The 20,180-nt window shown below is 44.6% G+C and overlaps 1 protein-coding gene across 1 annotated transcript in view; it reads left to right on the forward strand.

The window, feature by feature from the left end:
* The window catches only part of pde9aa (phosphodiesterase 9aa), a 267,251-nt gene that overhangs the window by 207,335 nt on the left and 39,736 nt on the right, over positions 1 to 20,180 (forward strand). Inside the window, exon 19 of the mRNA XM_072262191.1 lies at positions 894 to 989. Within this exon, the coding sequence (XP_072118292.1) occupies positions 894 to 989 (96 nt within the window). The remainder of the gene's footprint in view (positions 1 to 893; positions 990 to 20,180) is intronic.

Consider the following 20,180-nt stretch of genomic DNA (forward strand, 5'->3'; position numbering starts at 1 on the left):
CAAGCGAAGGAGTCACTGTTAAGCGCCATTGTGTCCTCCTAAGCTCCTCCTACAACTCCAGTTACTGAGATCATGGATGATTGATCTTCAGCATCAGCAATGCTTCCCTGCTCCAGAAAATGGAGACCCCACAACTCTTGCTCAGAGTCACCACTTGCTGGCTGAAGAAATTTATTATCATTCTCAAACCTAAATGGTTGACCTTTTAAGACTGTGATTCCTGGCTCCTGACATACTATTGAGAGGAAGCACCCTTCAACTACTCTGCTAAGCCTGAGATCACCATTCCCAAGAAACCTCCAAGTGACCATCAGTCTCTGGAAACCCATGACTGTACTGAGATCACTGTTCATTCCTCTAAATTCATCAGCAAAGGCCTCATCTAATTAAGCTCTCTTATGACAAAAGCTGTTTCACCAGAGACCCAAGTCATGTCTCTTCTTGTGCCCTCAAACTTTGTAAAAGTTTGAAATGCTGAAGGCCTCCCCAGTCCGACAGATTGAGGCCCTGACTCTCACACCAAGTCCAGTGGACAGAGTGAGGCCTGACCCTCACCAAGGCCCAGTGGACAGAGTGAGGCTCTGACCCTCACCCAAGGCCCGGCAGACATTGCGAGGCCCTGACCCTCGCCAAGGTCCAGTGGACAGAGTGAGGCTCTGACCCTCACCCAAGGCCCGGCAGACCCAGCGAGGCTCTGATCCTCACCAAGGCCCGGCAGACATAGCCAGTCCCTGACCCTCGCCAAGGTCCAGTGGACAGTGAGGCCCTGACCCTCACCCAAGGCCTGGTGAAAAGAGCGACCCTTGACCCTTACCCTAGGTCCAGTGTTCTGATTTCATTGATTTTCACCCAATACTTATAGCTGTTTATTGATGACACCTTCCGCTGCTCAGCTTTTCCCACAGATCGAAGATTCCATGGTGCAACCACTGAGAGATTCACGGAATCACTACGAAGAGCTAAAGCAAATTGATGACACCTTGAATGAGGTAATACGTGGGAAAACCTCCTTTGACATCTTTTCCTTACTCGTTTGTCTCATCACACTGACACGGCACAGTGATTTTATCTCATCACACTCAGCCTTCTGTACCTTATTGATTCAGTCTCGTTACAGCCTGAATGTTGTAGGAATCTTTGCTTTCACCACCCTGTCAGCATTCCACATTCTAACTATCTGGGTGAATAAAAACCTCTTCTCGTGGATGAATTGAAAGTGCAGATAGTTATTTATGAATATGATATAGTTGGGATCAGAGTCATGGCTCCAGGGTGACCAAAGATGGGAGCTCAACATTCAGGGATATTCAACATTCAGGAGGGATAGACGTGAAAGAAAAGGAGGTGGGGTAGCATTGCTGGTTAGAGAGGAGATTAACGCAATAGAAAGGAAGGACATTAGCTGGGAGGATGTGGAATCAATATGGGTAGAGCTGCATAACACTAAGGGGCAGAAAACGCAGGTGGGAGTTGTGTACAGGCCACCTAACAGTAGTAGTGAGGTTGGGGATGGCATTAAACAGGAAATTAGAAATGTGTGCAACGAAGGAACATCAGTTATAATGGGTGACTTCAATCTACATATAGATTGGGTGAACCAAATTGGTAAGGGTGCTGAGGAAGAGGATTTCTTGGAATGTATGCGGGAAGGTTTTCTGAACCAACATGTTGAGGAACCAACTAGAGAGCACGCCATTCTGGACTGGGTATTGAGCAATGAGGAAGGGTTAGTTAGCAATCTTGTCGTGCAAGGCCCCTTGGGTAAGAGTGACCATAATATGGTGGATTTCTTCATTAAGATGGAGAGTGACATAGTTAATTCAGAAACAAAGGTTCTGAACGTAAAGAGGGTAACTTTGAAGGTATGAGACGTGAATTAGCTAAGATAGACTGGCAAATGATACTTAAAGGGTTGACGGTGGATATGCAATCGCATGGATGAACGACAATTGTTCATCCCAGTTTGGCAAAAGAATAAACCAGGGAAGGTAGTGCACCCGTGGCTGACAAGGGAAATTAAGGATAGTATCAATTCCAAAGAAGAAACATACAAATTAGCCAGAAAAAGCGGCATACCTGAGGACTGGGAGAAATTCAGAGTCCAGCATAGGAGGACAAAGGGGTTAATTAGGAAGGGGAGAAAAGATTATGAGAGAAAACTGGCAGGGAACATAAAAACTGACTATAAAAGCTTTTATAGATATGTGAAAAGAAAAAGATTGGTTAAGGCAAATGTAGGTCCCTTACAATCAGAAACAGGTGAACTGATCATGGGGAACAAGGACATGGCAGACCAATTGAATAACTACTTTGGTTCTGTCTTTACTAAGGATGACATAAATAATCTTCCAGATATAGTAGGGGACTGAGGGTCTCGTGAGATGGAGGAACTGAGGGAAATACATGTTAGTAGGGAAGTAATGTTAGGTAAATTGAAGGGATTAAAGGCAGATAAATCCCCAGGGCCAAATGGTCTGCATCCCAGAGTGCTTAAGGAAGTAGCCCAAGAAATAGTGGATGCATTAGTGATAATTCTTCAAAACTCTTTAGATTCTGGACTAGTTCCTGAGGATTGGAGGGTGGCTAATGTAACCCTGCTTTTTAAAAAAGGAGCGAGAGAGAAACCGGGGAATTATAGACCGGTTAGTCTGACATCGGTGGTGGGGAAAATGCTAGAGTCAGTTATCAAAGATGTGATAACAGCACATTTGGAAAGTGGTGAAATCATCGGACAAAGTTAGCATGGATTTTGATTATGAAGACACGTAGTCCTCTTTTATTGTCATTTAGTAATGCATGCATTAAGAAATGATACTTTATTTCCTCCGGTGTGATGTCACAAAACACAGGACAAACCAAAACTGAAAAAAACTGACAAAACCACATAATTATAACATATAGTTACAAACAGTGTAACAATACCCTAACTTGATGAAGAAGTCCGTGAGCACAGTGAAGTTAAAAGTTTCTCAAATGTCCCACATCTCACGCAGACGTGAGAAGGAAGAAAAACTCTCCCTCCCATGCCGACTACAATCCGACTCTGAATCATCTGAAAACTTCGAGCTCTGATCAGCTCTCCGACACCGAGTACTGAGCGCCATCTCCGTCCGAACAATTTGACCTCCTTCTCGGTCGCCAAAAGCAGGCAAGGCTGGGGATTTTGAGGGCTACCCTCCGAAAGACTCACGACCACATAGTAACGACAGCAGCGAACGGGCGTTTCAGAAATTTCTCCAGATGTTCCTCTGTGATTTCACGTCCATTCTCCATCAAATCAGAATTGTCCACGGCCCCTATTTAACGGATATGATATCATTTTCACCAGAGAGCTACACACGCTGCGTTGCGCTGCCATCTTCTCCTCCCGCCTCAATTTGTGAAAGGAAAATCATGTCTGACGAATCTCATAGAATTTTTTGAGGATGTAACTAGTAGAGTGGATAGGGGAGAACCAGTGGATGTGGTATATTTGGATTTTGAAAAGGCTTTTGACAAGGTCCCACACAGGAGATTAGTGTGCAAACTTAAAGCACACGGTATTGGGGGTAAGGTATTGATGTGGATAGAGAATTAGTTGGCAGACAGGAAGCAAAGAGTGGGAATAAACGGGACCTTAACTGAATGGCAGGCAGTGACTAGTGGGGTACCGCAAGGTTCAGTACTGGGACCCCAGTTGTTTACAATATATATTAATGACTTAGACGAGGGAACTAAATGCAGCATCTCCAAGTTTGCGGATGACACGAAGCTGGGCGGCAGTGTTAGCTGTGAGGAGGATGCTAAGAGGATGCAGGGTGATTTGGATAGGTTAGGTGAGTGGGCAAATTCAATTTAATGTTGGTAAACGTGAGGTTATCCACTTTGGTGGCAAGAACAGGAAAATAGATTATTATCTGAATGGTGGTCGATTAGGAAAAGGGGAGGTGCAACGAGACCTGGGTGTCATTATACACCAGTCATTGAAAGTGGGCATGCAGGTACAGCAGGCAGTGAAAAAGGTGAGTGGTATGCTGGCATTCATAGCAAGAGGATTCGAGTACAGGAGCAGGGAGGTACTACTGCAGTTGTACAAGGCCTTGGTGAGACCACACCTGGAGTATTGTGTGCAGTTTTGGTCCCCTAATCTGAGGAAAGACATCCTTGCAATAGAGGGAGTACAAAGAAGGTTCACCAGATTGATTCCTGGGATGGCAGGACTTTCATATGATGAAAGACTGGACCGACTAAGCTTATACTCGCTGGAATTTAGAAGATTGAGGGGAGATCTTATTGAAACATAGAAACATAGAAAATAGGTGCAGGAGTAGGCCATTCAGCCCTTCGAGCCTGCACCGCCATTCAGTATGATCATGGCTGATCATCCAACTCAGAACCCTGTACCAGCCTTCTCTCCATACCCCCTGATCCCTTTAGCCACAAGGGCCAAATCTAACTCCCTCTTAAATATAGCCAATGAACTGGCCTCAACTGTTTCTTGTGGCAGAGAATTCCACAGATTCACCACTCTCTGTGTGAAGAAGTTTTTCCTAATCTCGGTCCTAAAAGGCTTCCCCTTAATCCTCAAACTGTGACCCCTCGTTCTGGACTTCCCCAACATCGGGAACAATCTTCCTGCATCTAGCCTGCCCAATCCCTTTAGGATTTTATACGTTTCAATAAGATCCCCCATCATTCTTCTAAATTCCAACGAGTATAACCCTAGTCGATCCAGTCTTTCATCATATGAAAGTCCTGCCATCCCAGGAATCAATCTAGTGAACCTTCTTTGTACTCCCTCTATTGCAAGGATGTCTTTCCTCAGATTAGGGGACCAAAACTGCACATCTCACCAAGGCCTTGTACAACTGCAGTAGTACCTCCCTGCTCCTGTACTCGAATCCTCTTGCTATGAATGCCAGCATACCATTCACCTTTTTCACCGCCTGCTGTACCTGCATGCCCACTTTCAATGACTGGTGTATAATGATATCCAGGTCTCGTTGCACCTCCCCTTTTCCTAATCGACCACCATTCAGATAATAATCTGTTTTCCTGTTTTTACCACCAAAGTGGATAACCGCACATATATCCACATTAAATTGCATCTGCCCACTCACCTAACCTATCCAAGTCACCCTGCATCCTCTTAGCATCCTCCTCACAACTAACACTGCCACCCAGCTTCGTGTCATCCGCAAACTTGGAGATGCTACATTTAGTTCCCTCGTCTAAGTCATTAATATATATTGTAAACAACTGGGGTCCCAGTACTGAGCCTTGCGGTACCCCACTAGTCACTGCCTGCCATTCTGATAAGGTCCCGTTTATTCCCACTCTTCGCTTCCTGTCTGCCAACAAATTCTCTATCCACATCAATACCATACCCCTAATATCGTGTGCTTTAAGTTTGCACACTAATCTCCTGTGTGGGACCTTGTCAAAAGCCTTTTCAAAATCCAAATATACCACATCCACTGGTTCTCCCATATCCACTGTACTAGTTACATCCTCAAAAAATTTCATGAGATTCGTCAAACATGATTTTCCTTTCACAAATCCATGCTGACTTTGTCCGATGATTTCACCGCCTTCCAAATGTGCTGTTATCACATCTTTGATAACTGACTCTAGCATTTTCCCCACCACCAATGTTAGGCTAACCGGTCCATAATTCCCCGGTTTCTTTCTCCCTCTTTTTTTAAAAAGTGGGGTTACATTAGCCACCCTCCAATCCTCAGGAACTAGTCCAGAATCTGAAGAGTTTTGAAAAATTATCACTAATGCATCCACTATTTCTTGGGCTACTTCCTTAAGCACTCTGGGATGTAGACCATCTGGCCCTGGGGATTTATCTGCCGTTAATCCCTTCAATTTACCTAACACCACTTCCCTACTAACATGTATTTGCCTCAGTTCCTCCATCTCACTCCCCTACTATTTCTGAAAGATTATTTATGTCCTCCTTAGTGAAGACAGAACCAAAGTGGTTATTCAATTGGTCTGCCATTTCCTTGCTCCCCATAATCACTTCACCTGTTTCTGTCTGTAGGGGACCTACATTTGTCTTAACCAATCTTTTTCTTTTCACGTATCTATAAAAGCTTTTACAGTCAGATTTTATGTTCCCTGCCAGTTTTCTCTCATAATCTTTTTTTCCCTTTCCTAATTAAGCCCTTTGTCCTCCTCTGCTGGACTCTGAATTTTTCCCCGTCCTCAGGTGAGCCATTTTTTCTGGCTAATTTGTATGCTTCTTCTTTGGAATTGATACTATCCCTAATTTCCCTTGTCAGCCACAAGTGTACTACCTTCCCTGATTTATTCTTTTGCCACACTGGGATGAACAATTGTTGTAGTTCATCCATGCGTTCTTTAAATGCTTGCCATTGCATATCCACCGTCAACCCTTTAAGTGTCATTTGCAAGTCTATCTTAACAAATTCACGTCTCATACCTTCAAAGTTACCCTTCTTTAAGTTCAGAACCTTTGTTTCTGAATTAACTATGTCACTCCCCATCTTAATGAAGAATTCCACTATATTATGGTCACTCTTACCCAAGGGGCCTCTCACGACAAGATTGCTAATTAACCCTTCCTCATTGCTCAAAACCCAGTCTAGAATAGCCTGCTCTCTAGTTGGTTCCTCGACATGTTGGTTCAAAAAACCATCCCGCATACATTCCAAGAAATCCTCTTCCTCAGCACCCTCACCAATTTGGTTCACCCAATCTATATGTAGATTGAAGTCACCCATTATAACTGCTGTTCCTTTATTGCACACTTTTCTAATTTCTTGTTTAATACCATCCCCAATCTCACTACTACTGTTAGGTGGCCTGTACACAACTCCCACCAGCGTTTTCTGCCCCTTAGTGTTATAAAGCTCTACCCATATCAATTCCACATCCTCCGGGCTAATGTCCTTCCTTTCTATTGCGTTAATCTCCTCTCTAACCAGCAATGCTACCCCACCTCCTTTTCTTTCATGTCTATCCCTCCTGAATGTTGAATATCCCTGAATGTTGAGCTCCCATCCTTGGTCACCCTGGAGCCATGTCTCTGTGATCCCAACTATATCATATTCATTAATAACAATCTGCACTTTTAATTCATTCACCTTGTTACGAATGCTCCTTGCATTGATACACAAAGCCTTCAGGCTCGCTTTTACAACACTCTTAGCCCTTATACAATTATGTTGAAAAGTGGCCCTTTTTGATTTTTGCCCTGGATTTGTCAGCCTGCCACTTTTACTTTTCACCTTACTACTTTTTGCTTCTACCCTCATTTTACACCCCTCTGACTCTCTGCACTTGTTCCCATCCCCCTGTTGTGAACTAACCTCCTCTCGCCTAGCCTCTTTAATTTGATTCCCACCCCCCAACCATTCTAGTTTAAAGTCACCTCAGTAGCCCTCACAAATCTCCCCGCCAGGATATTGGTCTCCCTAGGATTCAAGTGTAACCCATCCTTTTTGTACAGGTCACACCTGAGCCAAAAGAGGTTCCAATGATCCAAAAACTTGAATCCCTGTCCCCTGCTCCAATCCCTCAGCCACGCATTTATCCTGCACCTCATTGCATTCCTATTCTCACTGTTACGTGGCACAGGCAGTAATCCCGAGATTACTACCTTTGTGGTCCTTTTCCTCAGCTCCCTTCCTAACTCCCTATATTCTCCTTTCAGGATCTCTTCCCTTTTCCTACCTATGTCATTGGTACCTATATGTACCACGACCTCTGGCTCCTCACCCTCCCACTTCAGGATATCTTGGACTCGTTCAGAAATATCCCGGACCCTGGCACCAGGGAGGCAAACTACCATCCGGGTCTCTGGACTGCGTCCACAGAATCACCTATCTGACCCCCTTACTATCGGGTCCCCTATTACAACTGCCCTCCTCTTCCTTTCCCTACCCTTCTGAGCTACAGGGCCGGACTCGGTGCCGGAGGCACGGCCACTGTTGCTTCCCCCAGGTAAGCTTCCCCCCCCCCCAACAGTACTCAAACAGGAGTACCTATTGTTAAGGGGCACAGCCACAGGGGTACTCTCTATTACCTGACTCTTCCCCTTCCCCCTCCTAACCGTGACCCACTTGTCCGCCTCCCGTGGCCCCGGTGTGACCACCTGCCTGTAACTCCTCTCTCTCCCTGACCAGACGAAGGTCATCGAGCTGCAGCTCCAGTTCCCTAACGCGGTCCCTTAGCTGCATCTCGGTGCACCTGGCGCAGATGTGGACGTCCGGGAGGCTTGGAGACTCCAGGGCCTCCCACATCTGGCACCGAGAACAACAAGCTGCCCTCACACTCATACTATCCCTCTCCTCAAATAACAACAAAAAATGAATACCAAACCCTCTTCGACTCGCCCGTTTCCACCTAAGCCTGTTGAGCCGAAGCCCTTAAGCCTTCACTCTGCTCCCGGCTCACTCCGCCGCCCGCTGTATAAGGCTCTGTTCCTTTTAAATCTTCCGCGCTTCACTGCCTGACTTCACACGCCTGCATAGTCCCGCCTTTCTGAACGCCGATGGAAAAAAAACCGAAAAATTCAAAAATGGCTTCCTCCGCACTCCCGCTCCGATTCTCAGACTTCCTTCTCCGAATAACGTATAAAATCCTAAAGGGATTGGACAGGCTAGATGCAGGAAGATTGTTCCCGATGTTGGGGAAGTCCAGAATGAGGAGTCACAGTTTGAGGATAAAGGGGAAGCCTTTTAGGACCGAGATGACAAAAAACTTCTTCACACAGAGAGTGGTGAATCTGTGGAATTCTCTGCCACAGGAAACAGTTGAGGCCAGTTCATTGGCTATATTTAAGAGGGAGTTAGATATGGCCCTTGTGGCTACGGGGGTCAGGGGCTATGGAGGGAAGGCTGGGGCGGTGTTCTGAGTTGGATGATCAGCCATGATCATAATAAATGGCGGTGCAGGCTCGAAGGGCCGAATGGCCACCTCCTGCACCTATTTTCTATGTTTCTATGTTTCTATGTAATAAGTGGGCCAAGAGGTGGCACATGGAGTTTAATCCAGGTAAGTATGAAGTGTTGCACTTTGGGGAATCTGAGGTCGGATGACAGAATCAGAATCAGAACCAGGTTTAATGTCACAGCAAATGTGAAATTTGTTATCTTTGAGGTAGCAGTATAATGCAATACATAGTAGAAAAAGAAATGGGAGCTACGGTAAGTATATATGTGTATATTTACAGTACCTATAAAAAGAATTCACCTCTCTTGGAAGTTTTCATGTTTTATTGTTTGCAACATTCAATCACAGTGAATTTAATTTGTTTTTTTTTTAACACCGATCAACAGAAAAAGATTCTTTCATGTCAAAGTGAAAACAGATTTCTACAAAGTGATCTAAATTAATTACAAATATAAAACACAAAATAGTTGATTGCATAAGTAATCTCCCCCTTTTAATATGACACACAAAATCATCACTGGTACAGCCAAATGGTTTTAGTTGTCACATCATTAGTTAAATGGAGATCTGTTTTTGGAGAACTGTGTGCAGTCAAGGTGTTTCATAGAACATAGAACACAGAAACTATACAGCACATTACAGGCCCTTCAGCCCACAATGTTCTGCCTACCATGTAACCTACTCAAGAAGCTGCCAAGAATTTCTCGACCACTTAGCCCTCTATTTTTCCAAGCTATCTAAGAGTCTCTTAAAAGACCCTTTTGTATCCACCTCTATCACCTTCACTGGCAGTGCATTCCATGCACCCATCACTCTGTGTGAAAAATTTATCTCTGACATCCCACTTGTACCTACTTCCAAGCACCTTAAAACTATGCCCCCTCATGTTAGCCATTTCAGCCCTGGGAAAAAGCCTCTGGCTATCCACACGATCTATGCCTCTTATACACCTCTATCAGGTTATCTCTCATCCTCCATCACTCCAAGGAGAAAAGGCCAAGTTCACTCAACCCATCCTCAAAAGGCATGTTCTCCAATCCAATCAACATCCATGTAAATTTCCTCTGCACTCTCTTTCTATAGTATCCACATCTTTCCTATAATGAAGTGACCAGAACTGAACACAGTACTCCAAATGGGGTCTAACTAAGGTCTTGTATAGCTGTAACATTACCTCACGGCTCTTGAACTCAGTCCCACGGTTGATGAATGCCAACCCACCATATATCTTCTTAACAACACTGTAAATTTGTCCCAGTGAGGAAGATAAAGAATGGTAGGGTGAAGGAACCATGGGTGACAAGTGAGGTGGAAAATCTAGTCAGGTGGAAGAAGGCAGCATACATGAGGTTTAGGATGCAAGGATCAGATGGGTCTATTGAGGAATATAGGGCGGCAAGAAAGAAGCTTAAGGGGCTGAGGAGAGCAAGAAGGGGGCATGAGAAGGCCTTGGCGAGTAGGGTAAAGGAAAACCCCAAGGCATTCTTCAATTATGTGAAGAAAAAAAGGCTGACAGGAGTGAAGGTAGGACTGATTAGAGGTAAAGGTGGGAAGATGTGCCTGGAGGATGTGGAAGTGAGCGAGGTCCTCAATGAATACTTCTCTTCGGTATTCACCAATGAGAGGGAACTTGATGATGGTGAGGACAATATGAGTGAGGTTGATGTTTTGGAGCATGTTGATATTAAGGGAGAGGAGGTGTTGGAGTTGTTAAAATACATTAAGACAGATAAGTCCCCGGGACCTGACAGAATATTCCCCAGGCTGCTCCACGAGGCGAGAGAAGAGATTGCTGAGCCTCTGGCTAGGATCTTTATGTCCTCTTTGTCCACGGGAATGGTAGCGGAGGATTGGAGGGAGGCGAATGTTGTCCCCTTGTTCAAAAAAGGTAGTAGGGATAGTCCGGGTAATTATAGACCAGTGAGCCTTACGTCTGTGGTGGGAAAGCTGTTGGAAAAGATTCTTGTAGATAGGATCTCTGGGCATTTAGAAAATCATGGTCTGATCAGGGACACACAGCATGGCTTTGTGAAGGGCAGATCGTGTCTAACAAGCCTGATAGAGTTCTTTAAGGAGATGACCAGGCATATAGATGAGGGTAGTGCAGTGGATGTGATCTATATGGATTTTAGTAAGGCATTTGACAAGGTTCCACACGGTAGGCTTATTCAGAAAGTTAGAAGGCATGGGATCCAGGGAAGCTTGGCCAGGTGGATTCAGAATTGGCTTGCCTGCAGAAGGCAGAGGGTGGTGGTGGAGGGGATACATTCAGATTGGAGGATTGTGACTAGTGGTGTCCCACAAGGATCTGTTCTGGGACCTCTACTTTTCGTGATTTTTATTAACGACCTGTATGTGGGGTTAGAAGGGTGGGTTGGCAAGTTTGCAGATGACATAAAGGTTGGTGGTGTTGTAGATAGTGTAGAGGATTGTCAAAAATTGCAGAGAGATATCAATAGGATGCAGAAGTGGGCTGAGAAGTGGCAGATGGAGTTCAACCCGGAGAAGTGTGAGGTGGTACACTTTGGAAGGACAAACTCCAAGGCAGAGTACAAAGTAAATGGCAGGATACTTGGTAGTGCGGAGGAGCAGAGGGATCTCGGGGTACATGTCCACAGGTCCCTGAAAGTTGCCTCACAGGTGGATAGGGTAGTTAAGAAAGCTTATGGGGTGTTAGCTTTCATAAGTCGAGGGGTAGAGTTTAAGAGTCGCGATGTAATGATGCAGCTCTATAAAACTCTGGTTAGGCCACACTTGGAGTACTGTGTCCAGTTCTGGTCACCTCACTATAGGAAGGATGTGGAAGCATTGGAAAGGGTACAGAGGAGATTTACCAGGATGCTGCCTGGTTTAGAGAGTGTACATTATGATCAGAGATTAAGGGAGCTAGGGCTTTACTCTTTGGAGAGAAGGAGGATGAGAGGAGTCATGATAGAGGTGTACAAGATAATAAGAGGAATAGATAGAGTGGATAGCCAGCGCCTCTTCTCCAGGGCACCACTGCTCAATACAAGAGGACATGGCTTTAAGGTAAGGGGTGGGAAGTTCAAGGGGGATATTAGAGGAAGGTTTTTTACCCAGGGAGTGGTTCATGCGTGGAATGCATTGCCTGAGTCAGTGGTGGAGGCAGATACACTAGTGAAGTTTAAGAGACTGCTAGACAGGTATATGGAGGAACTTAAGGCGGGGGCTTATGTGGGAGGCAGGGTTTGAGGGTCGGCACAACATTGTGGGCCGAAGGGCCTGTACTGTGCTGTACTATTCTATGTAACCTGTGCAGCAGCTTAGAGTATCCTGTGGACATGGACCCCAAGATCTTGCTGATCCCCCACACTGCTGAGGTCTTACCATTAATGGTATATTCTGTCCCCAAATTTGACCTCAAAAAATGAACCACTTCACACTGGGTTGAAGTCCATGTGCCACTTCTCAGCCCAGTTCTGCATCCTACTGATGTCCTGCTGTAACCTCTGACAACTGTCTAGACTATTCACAACACCCCCAACTTTTGTATCATCAGCAAACTTACTAACCCACCCTTCTACTTCCTCATCCAGGTTATTTATAAAAATCGCAAAGAGGAGGGGTCCCAGAACAGATCCCTGCGGAACACTGCTGGTCACTGACATCTATGCAGGATACAAACCATCCACAAGCACCCTATGCCTTCTGTAGGCAAGCCAGTTCTGGATCCACAATGCAAGGTCTCCTTGCATCCCAGGCCTCCTTACTTTCTGAATGAGCCTCAGATGGGAAACCTTATCAAATGCCTTACTGAAATCCATATAAAATTAACCATATAACAATTACAGCATGGAAACAGGCTATCTCGGCCCTTCTCGTCCGTACTGAACTCTTACTCTCACCTAGTCCCACCGACCTGCACTCAGCCCAAAACCCTCCATTCCTTTCCTGTCCATATATCTATCCAATTTAACTTTAAACGACAACGTTGAACCTGCCTCAACCACTTCTGCTAGAAGCTCGTTCCACACAGCTACCACTCTCTGAGTAAAGAAATTCTTCCTCATGATACCCCTAAACTTTTGCCCTTTAACTCTCAACTCATGTCCTCTTGTTTGAATCTCCCCCATTTTCAATGGAAAAAACCTATCTACATCAACTCTATCAATCCCCCCCATAATTTTAAACATCTCTATCGAGATCCTCTCAATGTTCTACACTCCAAAGAATAAGGACCTAACTTGTTCAGCCTTTCTCTGTAACTTAGGAGATGAAATCCAGGCAACATTTTAGTAAACCTCCTCTGTACTATCTCAATTTTATTGACATCTTTCCTATAATTCGGTGACCAGAACTGTACACAATACTCCAAATTTGGCCTTACCAATGCCTTGTACAATTTCAACATTACATCCCAACTCCTATACTCAATGCTCTGATTAATAAAGGTCAGCATACCAAAAGCTTTCTTCACCACCCTATCCACATGAGATTCCACCTTCAGGGAACTATGCACCATTATTCCTAGATCTCCCTGTTCTACAGCATTCTTCAATACCCTACCATTTACCATGTATGTCCTATTTTGATTAGTTCTACCAAAATGAAGCACCTCACATTTTTCAGCATTAAACTCCAGCCCACTCTTCTAACTGGCCTAAATCTCTCTGCAAGCTTTGAAAACCTACCTCATTATCCACAACGCCACCTATCTTAGTATCATCTGCATACTTACTCATCCAATTTACCACCCCATCATCCAGATCATTAATATAAATGACAAACAACATTGGACCCAGTACAGATCCCTGAGGCACACCGCTACACGCCATCCTCCAATCAGTTATCCACACAGTTATCCACCATTACTCTCTGGCATCTCCCATCTAGCCACTGCTGAATCCAATTTACTACTTCGATATTAATGCCTAATGACTGAACCTTCCTAACTAACCTTTCGTGTGGAACCTTGTCAAAGGCCTTACTGAAGTCCATATAGACAACATCCACTGCTTTACCCTCGTCAACTTTCTTAGTAACCTCATCAAAAAATTCAATAAGATTTGTCAAACATGACCTTCCATGCATAGATCCATGTTGACTGTTCCTAATCAGACCCTGTCTATCCAGATAATTATATGTACCATCTCTAAGAATACCTTCCATCAATTTACCCACCACTGACGTCAAACTCACAGGCTGATAATTGCTAGGTTTACTCTTAGAACTCATTTTAAACAATGGAACAGCTTGAGCAATACGCCAATCCTCCGGCACCATCCCCATTTCTAATGACATTTGAAATATTTCTGTCAATGCCCCTGCTATTTCCACACTAACTTCCCTCAAGGTCCTAGGGAATATCTTGTCCGGACCCGGAGACTTAGCCACTTTTATATTCCTTAAAAGCACCGGTACTTCCTCTTCTTTAATCGCCATACTTTCCATAACTACCCTTCTTATTTCCCTTACCTTACACAGTTCAATATCCTCCTCCCTAGTGAATACCGAAGAAAAGAAATTGTTCAAAATCTCCCCCATCTCTTTTGGCTCCTCACATAGCCGTCCACTCTGATTCTGTAAGGGACTAATTTTATCCCTCACTATCCTTTTGCTATTAACATAACTGTAGAAACCTTTTGGATTTATTTTCACCTTACTTACCAAAGTAGCCTCGTATCTTCTTTTAGCTTTTCTAATTTCTTTCTTAAGATTCTTTTTACATTCTTTATATTCCTCGAGCACGTCATTAACTCCAAGCTGCCTATATTTATTGAAGATCCCTCTCTTTTTCCAAACCAAGTTTCCAATATCCCTTGAAAACCATGGCACTTTTAACCTTCCCTTTCAACCTAACAGGAACATAAAGATTCTGTACCCTCAAAATTTCACCTTTAAGTGACCTCCATTTCTCTGTTACATCCTTCCCATAAAACAAATTGTCCCAATCCACTCCTTCTAAATCCTTTCACATCTCTTCAAAGATAGCCTTTTCTCCAATCAAAAATCTCAATCCTAGGTCCAGTCCTACCCTTCTCTATAATTATATTGAAACTACTGATATTGTGATCATTGGACCTGAAGTACTCCCCAACACATACCTCCGTCACCTGCCCTACCTCATTCTCTAACAGGAGATCTAACACTGCCCCTTCTCTAGTTGGTTGCTCTATGTATTGCTCCAAAAAACTATCTTGCACACATTTGACAAATTCCAAACCATCCAGCCCTTTTACAGAATGGTCTTCCCAGTCTATATGTGGAAAATTAAAATCTCCCACAATCACAACCTTGTGCTTACTACAAATATCTGCTATCTCCTTACAAATTTGCTCCTCCAGTTCTCGGTCCCCATTAGGTGGTCTATAATACACCCCTATAAGCATCACAACACTTTTCACAAAGCCTCACTATAGGAAGGATGTGGAAGCATTGGAAAGGGTACAGAGGAGATTTACCAGGATGCTGCCTGGTTTAGAGAGTATAGATTATGATCAGAGATTAAGGAAGCTAGGGCTTTACTCTGTGGATAGAATGAGGATGAGAGGAGACATAATAGAGGTGTACAAGATATTAAGAGGAATAGATAGAGTGGATAGCCAGCGCCTCTTCCCCAGGGCACCACTGCTCAATACAAGAGGACATGGCTTTAAGGTAAAGGGTGGGAAGTTCAAGGGGGATAATAGAGGAAGGTTTTTTACCCAGGGAGTGGTTCATGCGTGGAATGCATTGCCTGAGTCAGTGGTGGAGGCAGATACACTAGTGAAGTTTAAGAGACTACTAGACAGGTATATGGAGGAATTTAAGGTGGGGGGTTATATGGGAGGAAGGGTTTGAGGGTCAGCACAACATTGTGGGCCAAAGGGCCTGTACTGTGCTGTACTATTCTATGTTCTGTTTTCCTATTCCTCAATTCCACCCAAATAGCCTCCCTAGAAGAGTCCACTAATCTATCCTGCCAAAGAACCGCTGTTATATTTTCTCTGACAAGCAATGCAACACCTCCCCCTCTTGCCCCTCTGATTCTATCACACCTGAAGCAACGAAATCCTGGAATATTTAGTTGCCAATCACACCTCTCCTGCAACCACGTTTCACTAGTAGCTACAACATCATATTTCCAGGTATCAATCCATGCTCTAAGCTCATCCACCTTTCTTACAATGCTCCTAGCATTAAAAGAGATGCATTTAAGAAACTGTTCACCTCCTACGCTCTGTTTATCCTTAATGGAGCAAACAACCTTGTTATCTTTTTCTTCCTTGTCCCCTACATCTTTGGTGTGAGTGCTCCTGATCTCTGTCCCCTACCTATCCTCCCTCACCCACTGTCTACCTGCTTTCTCTATTTGTGAACTAGCCTCCTCTCTCCCAGTCTCCTTAATCTGATTCCCTCCCCCCAACCATTCTCGTTTAAAGTCACCTCAGTAGCCCTCGCAAATCTCCCCGCCAGGATATTGGTCCCCCTAGGATTCAAGTGCAACCCGTTCTTTTTGTACAGGTCACACCTGCGCCAAAAGAGGTCCCAATGATCCAATAACTTGAATCCCTGCTCCCTACTCCAATCCCTCAGCCATGCATTTATCCTCCACCTCATTCCATTCCTACTCTCACTGTCACGTTGCACAGGCAGTAATCCTGAGATTACTACATTTGTGGTCCTTTTTCTCAACTCCCTTCCTAACTCCCTATATTCTTCTTTCAGGACCTCTCCCCTTTTCCTACCTATGTCATTGGTACCTATATGTAGTGGTTAGATTGTAGTGTAGTGGTTTCTCTTTCATGTTAACTGCTAAGGCTAATAAAATGGCTTCTCTGCAGTATTATAATGAAATGGCTTCTCTGTAATGTTAACTGATGAGGTAATGTTTCTCTGTGGCTGCGATGTTTGGGCTATAACTACAGATAACGGGGAACTAACCAATGGAAGTCATGTTATTCTATCTGTATGTGTGGGAACTGGAGTGAGTGTGCGGGCTTTCCGTTGAGGAGAAGAGAAGAGGGCGGACACATGTGGAGCTCTCTGCTAGACCACTGGGGGTGGTCCCAGCCCAGGGTCGACAGAGTTCAGAGGAGATCGATCGGTGGAAAGGAGACCAGCTGCGTGAGCTCCAACGATTTATTGTGCACAAACTATTTTATTAAACGTGGTGCCCTTTTTTATTTTATGTTTTGTTTCTCTACTAACCACATAGCCAAAGTAAGAATTATAAATTGTAATCATTTCATCGCACATTGTGTACTGTCTGATATTTTACGTTGTGGGTTTGTACTGGGGGTGCATTACACAGCATCCACACAAACGTGATTACACCATTTGCTGGGGCAGACGCCAGCTCCCCCTAGATGAACTTGAGTTAATCGAGCCTGAGTGATACAGTAGTAAAAATACACCTGTATCTGGAAGGTCCAGCTACTGGTGAGTCAGTATCCTGGCAAAAACTATACCATGAAGACAAAAGAACACTCCAAGCAACACCACACAAAGGTTATTGAAAAGCACAAGTCAGGAGATGGATAGAAAAAAATTGCCAAGTCACTGAATATCCCTTGGAGTACAGTTAAGCCAATCGTCAAGAATGGAAAGAATATGGCACACCTGTAAATCTGCCTAGAGCAGGCCGTCCTAAAAAACTGAGTGACCATGCAGGAATGGGACTAGTGAGGGAGGCCACCAACAGACCTATGACAACTCTGGAGGAGTTACAAGCTTCAGTGTCTGTGATGGGAGAGACTGCACATACAACAATTGTTGCCTGGGTGCTTCACCAGTCACAGCTTCATGGGAGAGTGGCAAAGAGAAAGCCACTGCTGACAAAAACTCACATGAAATCTCGGCTGGAGTTTGCCAGAAGGCATGTGGGGGACTCTGAAGTCAGGTGGAACAAGGTTCTAGGATCTGATGAAACCAAAATTGACGCTTATTTGGGCCATCAGACTATACGCTATGTTTGGCGTAAGCTTAACACCGCACATCATCAAAAACACTCCATCTTTACTCTAAAGCATGGTGGTGGCTGCATCATGCTGTGGGGATGTTTCACTACAGCAGGCCCTGGAAGGCATATGAAGGTAGAGGATAAAATGAATGCAGCAAAATACAGGGAAATCCTGGAGGAAAACCTAATGCTGTCAGCAAGAGAACTGCAACTTGGAAGAAGATTTGTTTTCCAGCAAGACAATGACCCCCAAGCATAAAGCCAAAGCTACACAGGAATGGCTTAAAAACAACAAAGTTAATGTCCTAATGTGAACAAGTCAGAGTCCAGACCTCAATCCAATCGAGAATTTGCGGCTGAACTTGAAAAAGTCTGTTCACTCATGATCCCCATGCAATCTGACAGAGCTTGAGCAGTTTTGTAAAGAAGAATGGGGGAAAATTGCACTGTCCAGATGTGCAAAGCTGATAGAGACCTATCCATATAGACTCAAGGCTGTATTGCTGACAAAGGTGCATCTACTAAATACTGACTTGAACGGGGTGAATACTTATGCAATCAATTATTTTGTGTTTTATACTGTATTTGTAATTAATTTAGATCACTTAAGTCCATAAGACAAAGGAGCAGAAGTTGGCCATTTGGCCCATCAAGTCTGCTCCACCATTTTATCATGAGATGATCCGTTCTCCCATTTAGTCCCACTCCCCCGCCTTCTCACCATAACCTTTGATGCCCTGGCTACTCAGATACCAATCAATCTCTGCCTTAAATACACCCGATGACTTGGCCTCCACTGCTGCCCATGGCAACAAATTCCATAGATTCACCACCCTCTGGCTAAAAAAATTTCTTTGCATCTCTGTTCTGAATGGGCGCCCTTCAATCCTTAAGTCATGCCCTCTCGTACTAGACTCCCCCATCATGGGAAACAACTTTGCCACATCCAGTCTGTCCTTGCCTTTCAACATTCGAAAATGTTTCTATGAGGAACCCCCTCATTCTTCTAAACTCCAAGGAATACAGTCAAGAGCGGACAAACATTCCTCATATGTTAACCTTCTCATTCCCGGAATCATTCTAGTGAATCTTCTCTGTACCCTCTCCAACGTCAGCACATCCTTTCTTAAATAAGGAGACCAAAACTGCCCACAGTACTCCAGGTGAGGTCTTACCAGTGCCCTATAGAGCCTCAATATCACATCCCTGCTCCTATACTCTATTCCTCTAGAAATGAATACCAACAGGAGTTACAGGCAGGTGGTCACACCGGGGTCACAGGAGGCAGAGAAGTGGGTCACGGTTAGGAGGGGGAATCAGAAGAGTCAGGTAATAGAGAGTTCCCCAGTGGCTGTGCCCCTTGACAATAAGTACTCCTGTTTGAGTACTGTTGGAGGGTACAACCTACCTGGGGGAAGCAACAGTGGCCTTGCCTCCAGCACAGAGTCCGGCCCTGTAGCTCAGAAGGGTAGGGAAATGAAGAGGAGGGCAGGTAGTAATAGGGGACTTGATAGTAAGGGGGTCAGATAGGCGATTCTGTGGACGCAGTCCGGTGACCTGGATGGTAGTTTGCCTCCCTGGTGCCAGGGTCCGGGATGTTTCAGATCGCGTCCAAGATATCCTGAAGTGGGAGGGTGAGGAGCCAGAGGTCGTGTACATATAGGTACCAATGACATAGGTAGGAAAAGGGAAGAGGTCCTGAAAGGAGAATATAGGGAGTTAGGAAGGGAGTTGAGATAAAGGACCGCAAAGGTAGTAATCTCGGGATTACTGCCTGTGTCACGCAACAGTGAGAGTAGGAATGCAATGAAGTGGAAGATAAATGCGTGGCTGAAGGATTGGAGCAGGGGGCAGGGATTCAAATTTTTGGATCATTGGGACCTCTTTTGGAGCAGGTGTGACCTGTACAAAAACGACGGGTTGCACTTGAATCCTAGGGGGACAAATATCCTGGCGGGGAGATTAGCGAGGGCTACTGAGGTGACTTTGAACAAGAATGGTTGGGGGGTGGGAATCAAATTAAAGAGACTAGGAGAGAGGAGATTAGTTCATAAATAGAGAAAGCTAGTAGACAGTGTGTGAGGGAGGATAGGCAGGGGACAGAGATCAGGAGCACTCAGACCAAAGATGTAGGGGACAAGGAAGAAAAAGATAAAGTTGTTTACTCCATTAAGGATAAAAAGAGAGTAAGAGGTGGAGAGTTTCTTAAATGCATCTATTTTATTACTAGGAGCATTGTAAGAAAGGTAGATGAGCTTAGAGCATGGATTGATACCTGGAAGTATGATGTTGTAGCTATTAGTGAAACATGGTTGCAGGAGGGGTGTGATTGGCAACTAAATATCCCAGGATTTCGTCGCTTCAGGTGTGA

Source organism: Mobula birostris, chromosome 6, assembly GCF_030028105.1.
Source record: "Mobula birostris isolate sMobBir1 chromosome 6, sMobBir1.hap1, whole genome shotgun sequence".
Lineage (NCBI taxonomy): Eukaryota > Metazoa > Chordata > Chondrichthyes > Myliobatiformes > Myliobatidae > Mobula > Mobula birostris.